The sequence below is a fragment of the Salvelinus fontinalis genome, chromosome 6, assembly GCF_029448725.1.
Source record: "Salvelinus fontinalis isolate EN_2023a chromosome 6, ASM2944872v1, whole genome shotgun sequence".
NCBI lineage: Eukaryota > Metazoa > Chordata > Actinopteri > Salmoniformes > Salmonidae > Salvelinus > Salvelinus fontinalis.
This window is the reverse complement of record NC_074670.1, coordinates 51,449,883-51,469,207: the sequence shown is the minus strand read 5'-3', so window position 1 is coordinate 51,469,207 and position 19,325 is coordinate 51,449,883. Positions and strand designations below refer to the sequence as shown.

At 41.5% G+C, this 19,325-nt stretch overlaps 1 protein-coding gene across 4 annotated transcripts; it reads left to right on the top strand.

The window, feature by feature from the left end:
- The first annotated feature begins 2,647 nt into the window (after positions 1-2,647).
- Positions 2,648-19,164, top strand: LOC129858063 (cationic amino acid transporter 3-like). 4 transcript variants are annotated; one of them, XM_055926975.1, is made up of 12 exons: positions 2,648-2,826; positions 11,253-11,674; positions 12,093-12,254; positions 12,463-12,634; positions 12,903-13,021; positions 13,110-13,332; positions 13,657-13,796; positions 13,904-14,006; positions 14,083-14,318; positions 14,569-14,735; positions 14,995-15,103; positions 15,388-19,164. In XM_055926975.1, the coding sequence occupies exons 2-12, from the start codon at positions 11,308-11,310 to the stop codon at positions 15,528-15,530; spliced, it is 1,941 nt and encodes a 646-aa protein (XP_055782950.1). In that variant the 5' UTR covers positions 2,648-2,826; positions 11,253-11,307; the 3' UTR covers positions 15,531-19,164. The 4 variants fall into 4 exon arrangements, with proteins under 4 accessions (XP_055782950.1, XP_055782953.1, XP_055782952.1 ...); XM_055926978.1 differs by lacking the exon at positions 2,648-2,826 and adding an exon at positions 2,887-3,266; XM_055926977.1 differs by lacking the exon at positions 2,648-2,826 and adding an exon at positions 2,887-3,425.
- The last annotated feature ends 161 nt before the right edge of the window (positions 19,165-19,325 follow it).

Below are 19,325 nucleotides of genomic sequence, written 5' to 3'. Positions count from 1 at the left end.
TGTTCAAGAGCATCAAAATGGTGATGTATCATGGGGAAATTGTGACTGACTGATCAATAAATAATATTGAGTAGTTATTTATGATGCAGGGTGATTTGTAGATCAGTGAGTCTTGACTCGTTTTTAAAGTCGGCTGCAATGTTGAACGCGCCCATTAAATCCAGTTTTTAGATGCTACCTCCCCCAATCAAACATGGGTTCCATGTTGTATTCTCACTTTGAACGCACACCTGCTTATCTAGGTAATCAGCCTTGCAATGAGGGCACCATGCTGCCCCGGATGGGAAGTAGAAGAAACATGTGCGCAAATGCTAGAACAAAACATTGCCACCCATATTCTGATTATAGATGTAGCTTCAGATGTAGTGGGACACATGCTGCAAGCAGGTACAGGCATTGTACAATGACTTATCTTGCATGCTGTCACTATGGAATGTCCTTATTTATGAAAAAATGTATCTAATATTGGGCTAGAAAAGAGACATACCTGGTGTAATAGCCTTCAAGTAATATTCCAAATATTGTATTAATCTATCTATTACTACTACAATGTAGTAGATAAAAAAGACAGATATCCCTTTTGTTAAAGATACATTCAAGTAATGTAAACCATGTTTTTTTACGGAACTGAGAGAATCTACTGCACATTATTTTCATTTATACAAGGGGTGGGTCTAATCCTGAATGCTGATTGGTTAAAATCGCATTCCAGCCAGTGTCTATTCCACAAGTTACCACCGGCTAAATCTATGACATTAAAATGCCTATTTACTTTGTTCCATCTGACTGTGCCAATCCACTGTCTCATCAGCCCAGCCAGGCAATTTCTAAACTTTATCTCCACTATAAAAAGCATCTAGACATTATCTCACATTTCTTTTAGACTAACAATTTGTTTTCAACAGCGGAGATTTGTATAAACCTTGCTGTCAGTGAGATTGTTTCAATATTAAAATTCAATCTCCAGCTGTCCCATAGTAATGAAGACAGGTAGGCAGCTTTTCTCTGCCAGTCGCAATCTTGAATCATCATTTTATGGATATATACAAAAAACTATCAATAGAAAACAGGTCAAACGAAACGAAGTGCAGCTAGTTTGCAGTCTTTTCAGCTTCAGTTTGAAGTGATTGTGTTAGCTGTGTTGTTGGCTAGCTCCTCTGAACAACACAACAGTGTTCGGACAATACCAGTACCAGTCAAAAGTTTGGACACACCTACTCATTCAAGGGTTTTTATTTATTTTTACTATTTTCTTCATTGTAGAATAATAGTGAATACATCAAAACAATGAAATAACACACATGGAATCATGTAATAACCAAAAATGTGTTAAACAAATCAAAATATATTTCAGATTCTTCAAAGCAGCCACCGTTTGCCTTGATGACAGCTTTGCACACTCTTGGTATTCTCTCAACCAGCTCCATGAGGTAGTCACCTGGAATGCATTTCAATTAGCAGGTGTGCCTTGTTAAAAGTTCATTTGTATAATTTTTTCCCTTCTTAATGCGTTTGAGCCAGTCGGTAGTGTTGTGACAATGTAGGGGTGGTATACAGAAGATAGCCCTATTTTATAAAAGACCAAGTCCATATTATGGTAAGAACAGCTCAAATAAGCAAAGAGAAATGATAGTCCATCATTACTTCAAGACATGAAGGTCAGTCAATCTGGAATATTTCAAGAACTTTGAAGATTTCTTCAAGTGCAGTCGCAAAAACCATCAAGCGCTATGATGACACTGGCTCTCATGAGGACCGCCACAGGAAAGGAAGACCCAGAGTTACCTCTGCCGCAGAGGATAAGTTCATTAGAGTTACCAGCCTCAGAAATTGTAGCCCAAATAGATGCTTCACAGAGTTCAAGTAACAGACACATCTCGACATCAACTGTTCAGGGAGTGAGTGAATCCTGCAAAGAAACCACTACGAAAGGACACCAATAAAAATACTTGCTTGGGCCAAGAAACACAAGCAATGAACATTAGACTGGTGGAAATCTGTCCTTTGGTCTGATGAGTCCAAATTTGAGATTTTACGGTACCAACTGCCGTGTCTTTGTGAGACGCAGAGTAGGTGAACGCATGATCTCTGCATGTGTGGTTCCCACCGTGAAGCATGGAGGAGGAGGTGTGATGGTACTTTGCTGGTGGCACTGTCTGTGATTTATTTAGAATTCAAGGCACACTTAACCAGCATGGCTACCATAGCATTCTGTAGAGATACGCCAACCCATCTGGTTTGTGCTTAGTGGGACTATCATTTGTTTTTCAACAGGACAATGACCCAAAACACACCTCCAGGCTGTGTAAGGGCTAGTTGTCCAATAAGGAGAGGGATGGAGTGCTGCATCAGATGACCTGGCCTCCACAATCACCTGACCTCAACCCAATTGAGATGGTTTGGGATGAGTTGGACCGCAGAGTGGAGGGAAAAAACAAGTGCTCAGCATATGTGGGAACTCCTTCAAGAATGTTGGGAAAGCATTCCAGGTGATGCTGGTTGAGAGAATGCCAAGAGTGTGCAAAGCTGTTAAAGGCAAAGGGTGGCTACTTTGAAGAATCTAAAATTATATTTTGTTTTACATTTTTTTGGTTCCGTGATTCCATATGTGTTATTTTATAGTGTTGATATGTCTTCACTATTATTCTACAATGTAGAAAATAGTAAAAATAAACGAAAAAAATATTGAATCAGTAGGTGTGTCCAAACTTTTGACTGGTACGGTACATTCGGGTGTGTTGTATCAAGTTGTATCAAGACAGAAGTTCAATCGGAAGACCGATAGTTTTCATCTTGCTGATCGCAAGGGGCCTATCAATTCTTCAGGTATGTAGCTAACTAATGTTTGGTATACCAAAGACATCGAATGAAGATTGTATTTGCTAGCGATGTGTTCCAAGAAATAGTCTTAACCAAAGCGTGTGCTCATCGATAGGAATGAATGAATTAACTCAACGTCATTCAAGGAATGGAGATTTATAGTGAATAACAACACCTGAATCGAATGTGGCAGTACTATTTGGTCAGCTGGACAACATTTTCGCGATGCCTAGCATTAATTAACGAGAGTCTTTGTAGATATCTAGCGTAGTCTGGCAGACATGCTGGAGTGTTTGGTTCTAGCTAGCTTTTCAGACAATCCAGCTGTCGGTTCTTTGGTTTTAGCAAGTCTTCCTCAACCATAGGGCTTGAGTACTAACGTTAGCTAGTTAGGTGTTTTGGCTGGCAAGTGAATGGACCGTCTAATTAATCTTGCTGTAAATCAGGTAGCTAGTTTACCAACCTCGCCAAACCAAACGTAAACGAGTTTAGTAATGTAAACCTTGGGCGTGTTTTATGTAGCTAACGTTAGATTGATAACTAAATTCCTGTCGAACATTCCTTCTCTATTTGATCTAACGTTATCAATGTACTCTTGTAATCAGGTTGGTGTTTATTTTTCTTCCTTGTCGAACACGGACTGTTGTGTGCAAGCCTGCAGCTCTCCATTTTAAATGTATTAATAATCTTAGCTGGCTAGTTAATAATACAACCTGGTCTCAGAGCATATCGTATTATTCTGTATGTAAGTGTTGTACACATTTAATGTAGTATGTATTGATTTGTGGATGTCAATCATCCATTTTGTATAATGTTACAAATTGTTAATTTGTATGATATTTTACGAATTCAAAATCGTACCATATGTTATGCACTTGCTAAATCTATCATATGTTACGAATTCCATTTTGTTGTGGAAAACATTAACTTTAGCCACCTATAGCTAATGTTAGCAAGCTAGCTAACGTTAGCTAAGCTTGGGGTTACGTTGGGTTAAATGGTTAGGGAAAGGGTTAGTTAACATGCTAAGTATGCTGAACAAAAATACAAGTGTAACATGTAAAGTGTTTGTCCCATGTTTCATGAGCTGAAAAAAAATCCCTGAAATTTTCCATAAGCACGGAAAGCTTATTTCTCTCAAATTTTGTGCACAAATTTGTTTGCATCCCTGTAAGCATTTCTCCTTTTCCAAGAAAATCCATCCACCTGACAGGTGTGGCATATCAAGAAACTCATTAAACAGCATGGTTTTGAGGGAGCGTGCAATTTGCATGCTTACTGCAGGAATGTCCACCAGAGCTGTTGCCAGTGAATTGAATGTTCATTTCTCTATCATAAGCACCCAACATCATTTTAGAGAATTTGGCTGTGCGTCCAACTGGCCTCAAACGCAGACCATGTGTAACTACGCCAGCCCAGGGCCACATCCGGCTTCTTCACCTGAGGGATTGTCTGGGGGGTAGGGGGGGTCTGTATGTAATAAAGCCCTTTGGTGCAGAAAAAAATATTTCTGATTGGCTAGGCCTGGCTTCCCAGTGGGTGCACCTGTGCCCAGTCATGTGAAATCCATAGATTAGGGCCTAAATAGTTGATTTCAATTGACTTATTTCCTTATATGAACTTTAACTCAGTAAAAACTTAAATTGTTGCGTTTTTATATTTTTGTTCAGTATAGTTGCAAAGTAGCTAACATGCCTAAGTTGTCCATGAAGAGATTCAAACACGCAACCTTTGGGTTGCTAGACGTTCGCATAAATAGATATCTCCACCCCGACCAACCACCCTCCTTTTCCTTTTTGCCTTAAGTAACCTGTCTTATGTAACATACCAATTACCGTATGTCACCATAGCATATCATACTAATTTGTTTCCTGGATTTACGTTTACTATGAGACCAGTCTGAAGGTCACTAACTGATATATTCAATAAAATATAGTGCATAATCTATTGCTGCTTAATCAGCTAAGTGAGTACTGACACTTTCTATTGTGGAAGGGTCTACGTATGTTTGTGGTGTTGCATAACTATGTTCAAGTACCTGCTGAGGCTCGTCTTTTCCAGGTGTTTTTCAAATTTCTGTGGCTTTTTTTTCAGCCAAAAAACAACCACCAATCAAACTACCGCACCTACCTTTTTTCAGAGTTCCAAGGACCGTTTGAGTGTTGAGTAATTTATGGTAACTGGAAAGACTAGTGTGAAATAACCCCACCTGAAGGAGTGTCACTCAAGGAGACATGCACAGGCTGTGCAAGTGCATTATCTGCTTGAGACCTGTTAGTGCCCCCGGGCTTAGAGTATGGTGGGTGATGAGGCAAACAGCTCTCATGGAGGACATGCTGTGTAATCAAATATGTCATATACTGTGAGATATAACCTTCAAGTATAGCATGGCACTCCAGTACTCCTTTCAGCCTTTTGGTGAAATTGCATTATTGTGTGGAGACACGGGTGCGGTAGTAGATAGAGGGCTTTACATAGCAAGAGATGGCTGATGCTCTGTCATCTAGGCCCATAATTAGATTGCCCTTTGAAGACAGGGACCTGATGAATAACAAATGCTGTGTGTGCATCAACTGGCATAATTTCAGAGAAGCCAAAGCAAAGTAACCATGGAAACACCCACAAATTGAGCATTATGCCCTGTGTCTCATTCCTTAGCAAAAGTTGGCAATGATTCATTCCATGGTCAAATGATATGACAGGTCTTCTGAATGAGGCCTGTCACCTTGAATTGTTGGAACTGAATCATGAACCTTTTTCATTTAGCTGTACAGGCTAAACCTGAGCACTCACTTGTTTGATGGAGGCCACATTGTTTCCCCTTTTTGTTGTTTTTCCAAACAATAACAATGAGTGGGAGTAGAACCTTTTTTTCTTGATATTTAAAACCTCTGAGCATGGAACAGCTTGTTCTAGTTGTAGTCATGTTTGGCAAGACAACAGTATTGCGTTGTTGAATTCAGAAATGTCCTGGCACCCAGGTCATATTTCCTGTGTCATAAGTTCTGCTTTACAATGGTTCTTCTATGTTTACAGTCAGGGTTTAAATTTTGCAGGTTAGAGGTCTACTATTTCACCTGCCACATTGGCGAGTGGTCAGGGCTCCACAGTGCGAGCATTTCACTAGCATTTGTGAATACAAAGTATGATCACATTAATAGCTAAATAAATTCTGCAGTAGCTGTTTTCAGAGTATTTCTGCCGTTTTGTTCCATAGCTGGTAAACGCACAAAGTCAAAGAACTACGAATTATATAGTATAGTAGTATATTATATAGCCTATCCCACCTCGCGCTACTGTGCTCACGTGAAGAGCTGAGTGAAGGATTATTTTTTGAAGTGCTGAGCACAGGCATAATGGTCTAATTTAGTTGAAACGAAAGTCTACTGAAGTGAGACTTTGTCACTGTTTCTTGGCTATTTACATTGTTCACAAGCTATGTTTTTCAATGTTTGAGTTTCAAATGCTAGGGAAAAGAAGACAACACGGCTACTAGTCAGACTCATTCTCACAAACATGACTCGAGTCGCCTTACCACTGTAACAAAGATTTCTATTACTAAACCAAGATAGACCACAGCCTGTTTACATTGGAACAAATTAGTCATATGGGCGGAACAAGCAAGGAGGTGGGCAGAGCCAAGCACGAGCTAGCGAGATCCTATTGGCGCGTTCTAGCATATATTTGCATATTTCGGTTTAGGGACCGCCTACTCTGAAGTGCGCGTGTGCAGTAACTAAATTTGCACTCTAAATATTGACTTTTTTTTTTTTACTTTGGCAAATGGTAAAGTCTACAAAACTGTGTCCACTGTTCGTAACATATTTTAGTTTTGGGAACAGAACTATTGGGGTCAAATGTTTAATTGATGAGAAAATTACATTTTGGCTGACATTCTGCTATCTCGTTCCATCTTCTCCCACTGCCGACCACTGGGCTTTCCACTCCTCACTACCAAATGCCACTCAGATGCTTCACATTTATACATCCAGTGAAATATCTGTCTCATTGTTCTATTTGTGACTAAGCTCCTGTAAAAATAATAATAATAATAATAATAATAATGTGATACAGCCTCGATTCGAGCCAGGTTGTCTGTTGTGACGCCTCTAGCACTGAGATGCGGTGCCTTAGACCGCTGCGACACTCGGAAGCCTGTTAAAGGGGCAGGTGAAAATTTGTCCCAAAAAATGAAACGAAATGAAACAACATTTATTTCTTACTAGTAATGCATGTATTGTTTTAGGAACATTACAAAGCATGCTCATTTGTTTTATTATACAGTGGCTGGTAGACCAAAAAGTTAACTTAAGGCCTTCTTTACAGTTAAAAATAAAAATACAGCTGTGCCACTCGGGAGCCCAAAACAGTTATATTCTTTAATACTTCTTAGAAATTACCAGAACATGCAATTAATTTCCCACATCATATTGCAAAGACTTTGTGATGATGTTTAGCCCACACATTTCACCATGGTCATGCTAGGCTACACAAACATAATCATGACTAATTATTTGTTCACCTCTAAGAAGGTTAGCAGGCTTATGTAACACTGTTGATTATCCTCTTAATGGAGGAGAAAGGCCAACTGTGCTTGATATAGTTGTTATTCCAGAGGCTGGATTTTCCCAACTTAGCCTGGCTAGTATGTCAGTCTACTGCGCTTAGTAGATGACAACATGCAGCCTGGCAGACCTTGCAATCCCATTTTGACTATCTCTATCAGCCTAAAGTCAGCAATATGTTAATAGTCAAATTGTTAGGAAATTGTAAGTGCCGTGGGTGTAGTAACTTGTGACTGAGATGTCTATTTGTTGAACTCATAGCCTATAGCAGGGCCATTTAACGTATTCTTACGGGGACAGATGTAAAAAGGTTAATTGCACGGGGGCCGGACATTTTGCACATGCGATTATTCTTCAGAAGAACTGTATTAAAGAAAGCAATGCATTACCACCAATATAGCACTTTGGAGGGTGCTCAACCAACACCAGTTGAGGTGCAACCAAAACAATTGATCATCATTGAAAGGAAAAGGTGCAACGCTTGCTCACCATTTTTTTTGTTTTATTTAAACAACTATTAAAAGCTTAATTAAAAGTAATTAGGTCATTTTTTAAATCCTAATTAAGCATGTCAATAAAAAGACAGCTATGCCAAATTCCAGTCTGAAGGAAGAATTCTTTGAATTAATTTTTCTCAGTCATTAGATGTTTGTTGTCACACCCTTCTAACGAGTCCTTGTGAGCATCAGAGAGGGAAATGGAAGGCACATGCGTGTTACTGAGAGTCGTAGCTTTCAGGAATGGTGTCATAGCTTAAACCGTTCAAACGCTAGAGATAAATTCATATGAAGAAAAAATTATCAACATGCCACAGGCGCTAGAAACCACACTATAGACAACCACCATAGTGCTAGAAACCACACTATAGACAACCACCATAGTGCTAGAAACCACACTATAGACAACCACCATAGTGCTTGTCTTTTTGGCACTGAATGTTGGATTTGGGCAGGGATTTTTTTTCAGATCTTTTGTTAATGTTCAGAATTGATCTAAGGACCGGTATAAATTAATATACGGGCCAGATCTGGCCTGCTGGCCGCCAGTTGAATAGCCCTGGCCTATAGTGTGTACACTATAGATTTAAGAACAAGGGCCACAGGGGAATGAGATCTAGGTGTAGGAAATGCAGTTGCCTGTGTCCCCTGTAGACATTGTCTCCTGTCAGCCAAACAGAGTTGACATGGATGCTCTCTCCCTCCTGATGAGGTGTGTTTCCCAGACTTGGCCTGATTAAACTTGCATGGCCTCTCTGGTGTGTGTGTGCCAGCATCAACCCTTCGAACTGGACCCATTGCCAGACAGGACAGCTTTATTATGTCCAACCATGGTGCCCACACAGTGGGCTTGGACAGCAATTTTTTTCCTGCTGAATAGTTCCTTTTTTGGGCACAGTTGGATAGGGCAATTCTAGTTTTCTTACCCAGCTTTGTATTGGGATCATCTGTCTGCTTCTTAAAAATTTAATCGGTCTGGTGTGTCAAGTCAGAGGCCTTTCATCATGTTTTTCCATTCCCCTCTCTCTCCCAAGCTTTATTTGCCAACTATGCTGCCATTCCTGCTATTCTCTCTTTTCACCCTGTTCTCTTTTCATTTATTTTCTTCATTCTCCTATTTTAGTTTTTCTGGCTGCACATGAATGGGGTTCTTGACTCCCTCCCTTTCAGTCTTTCAGATTCAATATGGTCTCAGCCAAGGTCAGGGTACTTGTCAGCACTATGCACTACTGCAGGGCTTTCTTTCCTCAAGCGGCCACCAGCCAGTGGTCGGGGCCTAAATGGCTGCCTGACATTATTCACTATTCAGCCAGACAGGTAAATTCCATGTAAAAGGACCTACGAGCTCCAACATCTGAAGTTCATATGAGCATGTCAAATGATAGCTAAGAGTCTCTATTTTTGAGAAATTAAGGCATATATACATTTTTCAACCATTTTCCATCCTAAAAATGTGGAATAAGCTAACACTATGATTTCTTGTCAAACAGATGGAAAGGGGGTCTTAAACATCTACCAGAAAGTCTTAAAAGGTGTTAGAAATATACCAAAAAACAATGTTGAAGTAAAGACCCCTGCCAACTAATATCAACACTTTTTTATATTTGGTTTATAAGAGAAAAAGTCAGCATTCTGTAAGTTCAAGAAATCTTGCCTTGTGCCTTGAAATTCCATTACCAAAAACCCACATCATTAGACATGATCCGGAACTTTGGCGACTACTAAGTCTTTTTTAAACCTTCCGCTTTAGACTGGATTTGTTGGTGTATTTCATACATAATCTATGAGCAGAATTACCTAAATTGACCACGAAGTCCCTAGTTTGAAATCAACTTGTTTTCTGGAAGTTGTACTGCACCATTTTCCCCCCACATGGGCCAGCTCCCTAGCAATTTGAGTTCTAGCCATTTCAGTCAAGACTAGCAAGATGGACATGCAATGACGTGGTGTACATATCTGCACCTATGTGATGTAGTACCAATTTTCGGGGACCACTTTTGGCTTGTGAGCACAACTTTCAGAACTACTGTCAAAAAAAGTATACAAAACTGGAGAGTCTCTTTTGAGATATTTTCTCATTTCTCTCCCTCATGAGGAGGAAGGATAATGAATGTTCACAGAACAAGTAAAGGTAGACATCAATTAGTTGTAATGTTTTACTGATATCAGTTTTGTTTATGAATTAAATGAATCGGTAACAGAATTTCTGCAATTGAATTGGCTACAATGGGGAAATCATAGTTGTCACAAAGCACAGTTGGGTCCCCTGCTACTGTCCTCCCTTCTGCTGGCATACTGTCATGTTGATCTGATGTTTTCTTTCTGTAGTCTGGTGGTCAAAGCAAGAGTGTGAAAAGTCTCTCCAATTAATGTCACCTCTCCCAGCTCTTATTGACACCTACCCATGAGCCCCCTTTCTTCCCATTTTACTGTAATAAGCATCCTCTCCCACTGAGCACCAACTGACACCGGACGTCCATGAATGATGAAAAGTAGTTGGAATTTGGTCCGGCCTGACCTTGATTTCAATGTCCACAGACGTCTGGTACGGCTTTCATTTGGCCCAAACATAGACGTCCATGGGCTCCAAGTGGTCTAAGGCACTGCATCGGAGTGCTTGAGGTGTTACTACAGACCCGAGTTCGATCCCAGGCGACCGGGAGACCCATTAAGCGGGGCCCAGTTGGCCCAGTGTCGTCCGTGGTAGAGGTGGGTTTGACCGGCCGGGATTTCCTTGTCCCATCGTGCTCTAGCGACTCCTTGTGGCGGGCCAGGCACCTGCAAGCTGATGTCGGTCGCCAGCTGGATGGTGTTTCCTCCGACACATTGGTGGGCTGGCTTCCGGGTTAAGATAGCAGTGTGTCAACAAGCAGTGCGGCTTGGCAGGGTCGTGTCTCGGAGGACGCATGGCGCTCGACCTTTGCCGCTCCCGAGTCCGTAGGAGTTGCAGTAATGGGACAAGACTGTAACTACCAATTTGCATATCACGAAAAAGGGGTAAAAGTACTTTTTTAAATTTATTTTTATTTTTTTATAGACGTCCATGATTGTTTCAGATTTGGACCGGACCAAATCTGAACCAATCATAGACATCTATGTTTCACAAGTTTGGACAGCACAGTACACCACCATGATAGTGGTAGTTTTTTATGATAGTTTTGGCATCTACTCTACATGGAATGACTCATTCTTTCGTGTGAGGAAGCGTATTGCTTTGTTTTTATGACTGACATTTCACTCCCCATTTGATTTCTATGATATTTCGCTTCTGAGAAAGTAGTCGATTACAAAATAATGATCGTTGTGTCTGAACTTGTCCCTCCAAACCACTTTCCGCTCTCATTTGACAGTAGATTGTCCTCTTCCTCAGTTGGCTGTAAGAAGATCCTTCATCTCCTCCTCTTGATTTGGTGACCTGTCCTATCATGGCTGAGAAGCTAGCGTCCTTCGGTAAGATGCTGCTCCGGCGACGGGCGCTGGACTGTAACCAGGAAGAGAGCCACTTCGCCCGCTGCCTGACCACGCTGGACCTTATTGCCCTGGGGGTGGGTGCCACTCTGGGGGCTGGCGTCTATGTGCTGGCTGGAGAGGTGGCCAGGGAGAAGGCCGGCCCAGCCATCGTCCTCTGCTTCCTCATCGCAGCGCTCTCCTCCGTCCTTGCTGGTCTGTGTTATGCAGAGTTTGGTGCTCGTGTGCCTAAGACTGGTTCAGCCTACATGTACAGCTATGTGACTGTGGGGGAAATCTGGGCCTTCATCACTGGCTGGAACCTCATCCTCTCCTATGTCATAGGTAAGTCAGAAGTGGGTTAGTAAAAATTAGGGATTTGAAATGAAGAACCAACATGAGAAAAAAATGGGCAGGAAATGTTTGATCTTTTCTTTGTGTAAAGTTGCAAGAAACATGTTTTTAAAGGTAAAAGCAGGATATGAGGTGCAAGGATAACATAAATGTATGTGACTGCACACAACTCCAAGCTGCTTAAACTGCAGTGATATTACTGCTATACCCAGCCAGTCAGTTGAGATAATCAGCCATTCTGAGTAGCTGAATAATTAGACTGAATGATTAAGATTCTGACGAGGATGTGAGCTGAAGAGGTTTTACAGGCAGAGCAAGTGCCTGGTCCTTCAGAAGGATTGCCTCATGACAGAAGAGCCCTTGAAAGTATGACTCCAACCTCCTCATTGTAAGTCTCTCCCTCTTTCAGGCACAGCCAGTGTTGCTCGGGCCTGGAGCTCCACCTTTGACAACCTGGTTGAACAGAAGATCTCAGACTTCTTCAGAGCCTCCATGTCCATCAAGGTCCCTGGGAATATTCTTGCTGAATACCCAGACCTCTTCGCCTTCATCCTGATCTTGCTGCTCACTGGTGTGGCTCGCATATCATTAACATAACTCAGAACACATTTGAAAGCATAATACACAACCTCAGCGAAACTACAGCTACTAAAGAGAGGTTTCTATGGCTGCCTCTTCATTGCTGCCCTAGCGCAAGGGCAGAGTGCCCATTCAGTGCAGCATTATGATTGGCCGCTGCCCACATCTGTGGCTCTGACACTTTGCTAACACCCACACAGGCCTGCTGGCATTTGGCGTTAGCGAGTCGGCCCTGGTGAACAAGATCTTCACGGGGGTCAACCTGGTGGTGCTGGGCTTCGTCATCATCTCAGGCCTGGTGAAGGGAGACCGTACCAACTGGAACCTCACCGTGGAGGACTTTGTCAACACAACCAACATCACTGATCCAGAGTGAGTCACCAAAACACAAGACAGGGAGGGGAGCTCAGAAAGAGGAGTTTATTAGGCAGGAATGGTGTTATGTTTTAAAATAAGACCTATGCAGTAAATGAGAGGGTACGAAAGTCTGTTTGCAAAAATAGATCAAAGCTTTACCCCATCAGGGGTAGCAGTTCTCTTCTTGAAGACTAAATATGAAACGATTACTCTTTCTCTTGGGCATTTTTCTGTGTTTAAGGGTACTACAATAACCAGTCCCCTGTTCTCTTTCTTTGTCCAGGATCATTAAAGAGAAGTTTGGCACTGGGGGTTTTGCTCCATTTGGCTTCAGTGGAGTCCTGTCTGGGGCAGCAACCTGCTTCTATGCCTTTGTGGGGTTCGACTGCATCGCAACAACAAGTAGGCCATTTCTTCTTGTCTCTTGACACCAGAGTATTTTTTTCTGTGGTTGACGACTGTCAAATTTAAACCATCTCTATCTACACAGGTGAAGAGGCCAAGAACCCTATGCGTTCCATCCCCATCGGTATCGTGGCTTCTCTGCTCATCTGTTTCTTTGCCTACTTCGGGGTGTCTGCGGCTCTCACCCTTATGATGCCCTACTACCTGCTGAACAGAGAGAGCCCACTGCCAGAGGCCTTCAGTTATGTGCACTGGGACCCTGCCCGCTACATCGTGGCTGTGGGATCCCTCTGTGCCCTCTCCACCAGGTGACTGGCACAGACAGTTTCCCATAGAGACTTCTCATGGCCTTGTGTGCACTTCTAGCAAAGGTAGAAAGGCACCCAGATGGCAGGCTATTTTTAGTTTATTTATTTTTGTGTCTGAACAGATGTTTCTTTTCATATACTGTGCTTTCAGTTCCTTTTTTTGTTGTTCCAATTATGATATGGAATATATGAACCAAACTTTTTTTGGTTTCTTGTGTTAAATGTTGATGGCCAGTCAGTGTTTGTGGACTGTCCAGAGACATGGCTGACCTCTGTGTGATGGCGATGACTTTGTCTCAGTCCCTCTGTCTTTTCTCTTTCCAGTTTACTGGGCTCAATGTTCCCCATGCCCCGTGTAATCTATGCCATGGCTGAGGATGGCCTGCTCTTCCGCTTCCTCTCAAAGATGAACATAAAAACCAAGACCCCCCTGTTAGCCACCATCGTGTCGGGTATTGTAGCAGGTAAGCTTAGCCCTTGCTTTACTGTGCACCAACACTTAGTTTTCTGTCAACTGTTTAGCAGCTACTCTATGTTTCTTAGAATTTAAATGGATTCTTTCTCTCTGCAGCCCTGATGGCGTTCCTGTTTGATCTGGCAGCCCTGGTAGACCTGATGTCGATAGGAACTCTCCTGGCATACACACTTGTGGCAGTGTGTGTGCTTATCCTCAGGTTAGTGCAGAGGATCTTGGCTAAAAAGAGTTTTCAGTCAACGTAAGGTTGACTCTTTATGTGTATTTGTTCTCAGGTACCAGCCGGGTACCCTGGGCCTCAGCGGTGCCAGTGAGAAGCTGGTGGAGCTGGTGGGTCTGCAGAGGGCAACCATGGCGGAGGGGGACAGTGGGGACGAGTTTGACCAGGAGGTTGAGGGGGAGACCAGGGCCCTCAGGGAGAGGTTCACCCTCAAGATGCTGCTGGTGCCCAGCTGTGACGTCCCCACCAAGACCTCCGGACTTATCGTGTACATCACTACCGCTGTCATCTGTGAGTCTCCCCCTTTTGTCAGGGTGAAGTGTTGATGACGTTTAAAGCTGTTTTGGGTGTACCAGAATAGCTCCACATATTTAAGTGAGACTTTTTTTGATAAGTTTGGCATACTGGTTACAAATGGAAGCAGCTGTCTGATCATTTCAATGCATTCTCTCATTTGCATTATGTATGACCAAGAACTGTAAAGTATAATTAAGATTCCACTATACATGCTGAAGTTCACAATCTCTCTTTTTCTCTGTAGCTGTGGTATTCACCCTGCTGTGCGTAGTGCTGGCTGTGTGGGGGGCAGAGGTGGTGAGTGGCCACCCCCTGTGGGTCACCATATGTGCCATACTGGCCTTCCTCGCCTTCCTGTGTGTGGCCATCATCTGGAGACAGCCCCCGAGCAGACAGGCACTCACCTTTAAGGTATGATGGGAGTTGTCAATCACATGACTCAGTTCGCGTTTGTTGTTTCATTCATCCTGAGAAACCATTTCCTATTTACTGTAGGTTTCTGCGTTCTCCTAGAAACCACTGTCTGTCTGTACTTGTTTCATTGAATCATCAGCTCTTAGCTTAAAACAAAGAAAATTAACATTAGATGTTGTACTTGTTAGTCTTATGTCCAGTATGTGCTAATTGTGGTTAATGTAGAAACTAAACAAAAAAATGTGAATCCCCTCAGGTACCCCTACTCCCAGTGCTGCCATTGGTCAGTATCTTTGTCAACATTTACCTCATGATGCAGCTGGATGGGCCAACGTGGTGTCGCTTTGCAGTGTGGATGACTATTGGTTAGTGAGATTCCCACCCCTTATAATTGCTTTGCCTCTTGCTCTTGTGCCGATCTGTATTATTACTCAACGTTGTGTTACTCAAGGAAAGGAAAGGGGGATACATAGTCAGTTGTACAATTGAATGAAAGCGTTCAACGGAAATGTGTCTTCCGCATTTAACACAGCCCCTCTGAATCAGAGAGGTGCGGGGGCACAAGTACAGTGTGTCGGTGAGGTTCACCTTTGACATGCTGCAGTTTATCACTGTTTAAATCAGTTTTTCTTCCTTCTCTTTCTCCTAGGTTTTCTCATCTACTTTGGTTATGGGATTAAGAACAGCTCAGAGGCCACACCCAACCGTGGTAAATTTGAGACAGTCCTCCGATCAAAGAGTCCCATCTACCTGGCAGAGGATGACAGTGAGGTGGAAGGGATGACACCTTAGAGAAGAATAGTGGTGGAGTAGATGGTGTACGCCCCAACAACATACCACGCAAGACGAACAGGTGCACAGTCTCATCGCGTCAATTTTCAACTGTCGGGGCATTGTGCTACAACTGACTGTCTTCTCCTTTGTTGATATTTGGTCATTCCTATAATGTAGAGAGACCTTCACATGCTAAATAGATTTTGGATGTACAGTATCAGTCAAAAGTTTGGACATCTACTCATTCAAGGGTTTTTCTTTATTTGTATTATTTTCTACATTGTAGAATAATAGTGAATACATCAAACCTATGAAAAACACACATGGAATCATGTAGTAAGGAAAAAAGTGTGATTCATCAAAGTAACCACCCTTTGCACACCTATGGCATTCTCTCAACTAGCTTCATGAGGTAGTCACCTGGAATGCATTTCAATTAACAGGTGTGACTTGTTAAAAGTTATTTTGTTAATTTCTTTCCTTCTTAATGTGTTTAAGCCAATCAGTTGTGTTGTCACAAGGTAGGGGTGGTATACAGAATATAGCCCTATTTAGTTAAAGACCAAGTCCATATTATGTCAAGAACAGCTCAAATGAGCAAAATGAAACGACTGTCCATCATTACTTTAAGACATGAAGGTCAGTCAATCCGGAAAATGTCAATAACTTTGAAAGTTTCTTCAAGTGCAGTCACAAAAAACATCAAGCGCAATGATGAAACTGGCTCTCATGAGGACCGCCACAGGAAAGGAAGACCTAGAGTTACCTTTGCTGCAGAGGATAAGTTCATTAGAGTTACCAGCCACAGAAATTGCAGCCCAAATAAATGCTTCAGAGTTCAGGTAACAGACACATCTCAACATCAACTGTTCAGAGGAGACTGCATGAATCATGCCTTCATGGTCGAATTACTGCAACAACTAAAAACACTACTGAAGGACACCAATAATAAGAAGAGACTTGCTTGGTCTAAGAAAAAAGAGTAGTAAACATTAGACCGGTGGAAATCTGTCCTTTGGTCTGATGAATCAAAATTTGAGATTTTTGATTCCAAACCACGTGTCTTTGTGAGATGCAGAGTAGGTGAACGGATGATCTCCGCATGTGTGGTTCCCACCGTGAAGCATGGAGGTGTGATGGTGTGGGGGTGCTTTGTGGTGCACTGTCAGTGATTTATTTAGAATTCAAGGCACACTTAACCAGAATGGATACCACAGCATTCTGCAGCGATACGCCATCCCATCTGGTTTGTGCTTAGTGGGACTATCATTTGTTTTTCAACAGGACAATGACCCAAAACACACCTCCAGGCTGTGTAAGGGCTATTTGACCAAGAAGGAGAGTGATGGAGTGCTGCATCAGATAAGCTGGCATCCACAATCACCCGAGCTTAACCCAATTGAGATGGTTTGGGATGAGTTAGACTGCAGTTGAAGGAAAAGCAACCAACAAGTGCTCAGCATATGTGGGAACTCCTTCATGACTGTTGGAAAAGCATTCCAGGTGAAGCTGGTTGAGAGTGTGCAAAGCTGTCCTCAAGGCAAAGGCTGGCTACTTGTAAAAATCTCAAACATATAAAATGTATTTTGATTTAACACTTTTTGGTTACTACATGTGTTATTTCATAGTTTTGATACCTTCACTATTATTCTACAATGTAAAAAATAAAGAACCTGGAATGAGTAGTAGTGTATTAACTTTTGACTGGTACTGTATGTGCACTGAGATATACACTGATTGTACAAAACATTAAGAACATGTGCGATTTCCATGACAGTCTGATCTGGTGAAAGCTTATGGTAGTAGGTGCCAGGCACACTGCTGGGTTTTTCACGCTCAACAGGTTTCTATGTGTAACAAAAATAGTCCACCACCCAAAGGACACCTAGCCAACTTGAAACAACTGTGGGAAGCATTGGAGTCAACATGGGCCAGCATCCCTATGGAACTCTTTCGACACCTTGTAGAGTCCATGCCCTAACTACTTGAGGCTGTTCTGAGGGCAAAAGGGAGGGGTGCGTGCAACTTAATATTAGGAAGGTGTTTTTAACGTTTTGTACGCTCAGTATACTCGATCAACATGAACTCGGCAAATTTCTGCATATCTAAACATTGAAAGGGTTCTTTGTATTAAATATGTCATTTAGGTGGTACAAATGGCATGAAACAGAGTTCCTCCATTTTTAATGTGTTATTCTAGTGCCTGGTTGTTTCTGCCTGAATTCAGCCATTTTCCCCAAAATGGTGTCTGATCTCTACTGTCTTTGCCCTGTGAGTTACTGCTGGGTAAAGTAAGCACATCAACAGGGTGTGTCGTGTGTCCTCCTGTCCATATAGGTAAATTACTATGGTATTATTTGTGTTCTTTGGGGACAGGCAATACCAAGGAGAGGGTCAAACCACCCCAGAACTCACTGTCTGCACTTTAGAGATGCATGACAATTAAATTACATTTTGTAAAACTTGGTCCTTTTTCCAAAAGATGGTAATATTTCTAATTTTTTAAGAATTTATCATTTAGAGAATATTTTTTTAAACAATCATTAATTTCATTTTGTTTTCATATTTATACAGATACATAGATATGTATGTTATATTTGTTAATTATTGGAAGAGCTGCCCAAATAATTACTCAATTTAAAATTATGCTCTTAACTGTAGAGATTGTGTGACGAGAGAAATAACTTATTTTTGTACCATGATGATCGACAAACTCTACCAAATAGAGAGATGTCTATAGGAAGGTACACTTTAGAAAAATGCTGATATTCATTGGAGCCCAAAACTGGCACTACTAAAAGGCAGAGAAAGGATTACAATACATTAGCCTAGTATGAAAAGGCTTACAGGTTTCATTCCTGTTTTAAGGTCTTAATCTCGTGGTACATGCTACTTACATGATTGATTCCATGTATAATTTTGTACATAACTGTTTTGTATATAATTGAAAGATGGGCCTGGGTTTTAATGTCTTAACTCTGAGTGTCTAACTGAATGTATTCATAACATGAACTGAAAACCCCGCCAGCCTCAGTCAAATTTTGTTTCTAGACACTTTGCTGTGGTGTTCAAATCAACTTATGTTTTTTCTGTTTTTAACTATGTGCCTCAATGTATTTGCTCACTTCAAGGATATGTATGTAACTGTTATTTGTATTCTATGCCTATTTACGAGACGTGGAAATGGTCACATCACAGATAGTCAATTCAAATTGGTATCCCTTCATATTATTGCGATTTTAAATTACAATTTTAAGATCAAGACTGGCCAGTCTTGTGTAAAAATGGTCTAGAAAGCACACTACAAACGTCTACAATGTGGGGATCTTTTGTTTTTATGCTTCCAGGGGGCTCAAATCTTGTTACAGAATCATGTTGCAAAAAAAAAAGTTTTGCACATTACATCAGTGTCTCATACAAGGTTTTGTGGCGTGAGTTACAATACTAGGATGTTTACAAACAACCTTGAAGTCATCAGAACAGTATTTGAGAAAATAACAATTGTTGTACTAACTGTTTCATGTCCATTTGTACTCTTACTGATTTTAAAGCATAGTATAACAGTACATGTACTATCTGTAAATGTGTCAAGAGAAATTACTGTATATAATCAATGTTTTTTTAAAGTAAATTTGAATCCAATGAAAAATGATTTCTGTCTTCTGTGACTTAATGAATGTTATTTTTTTCCAGGCTTTCTTTACAAGGTGGCTTGAAACAAATGTCAAATTATCCCAATTTGTCGATTTCCTTCGTGTCCGACTTTCATCACTTGTTCAATCAAAATGGAATCTTATGGTAAGACTGCAACTC

Bases quoted from the DNA above. Each gene is read 5' to 3' on its own strand.
- LOC129858063 (XM_055926975.1), top strand. From the start codon at position 11,308: ATGGCTGAGAAGCTAGCGTCCTTCGGTAAGATGCTGCTCCGGCGACGG. The intron at 12,255-12,462 runs GTGTGGCTCGCA...ACACCCACACAG, and splicing joins CCTGATCTTGCTGCTCACTG to GCCTGCTGGCATTTGGCGTT. The intron at 15,104-15,387 runs GTTAGTGAGATT...TCTTTCTCCTAG, and splicing joins TGCAGTGTGGATGACTATTG to GTTTTCTCATCTACTTTGGT.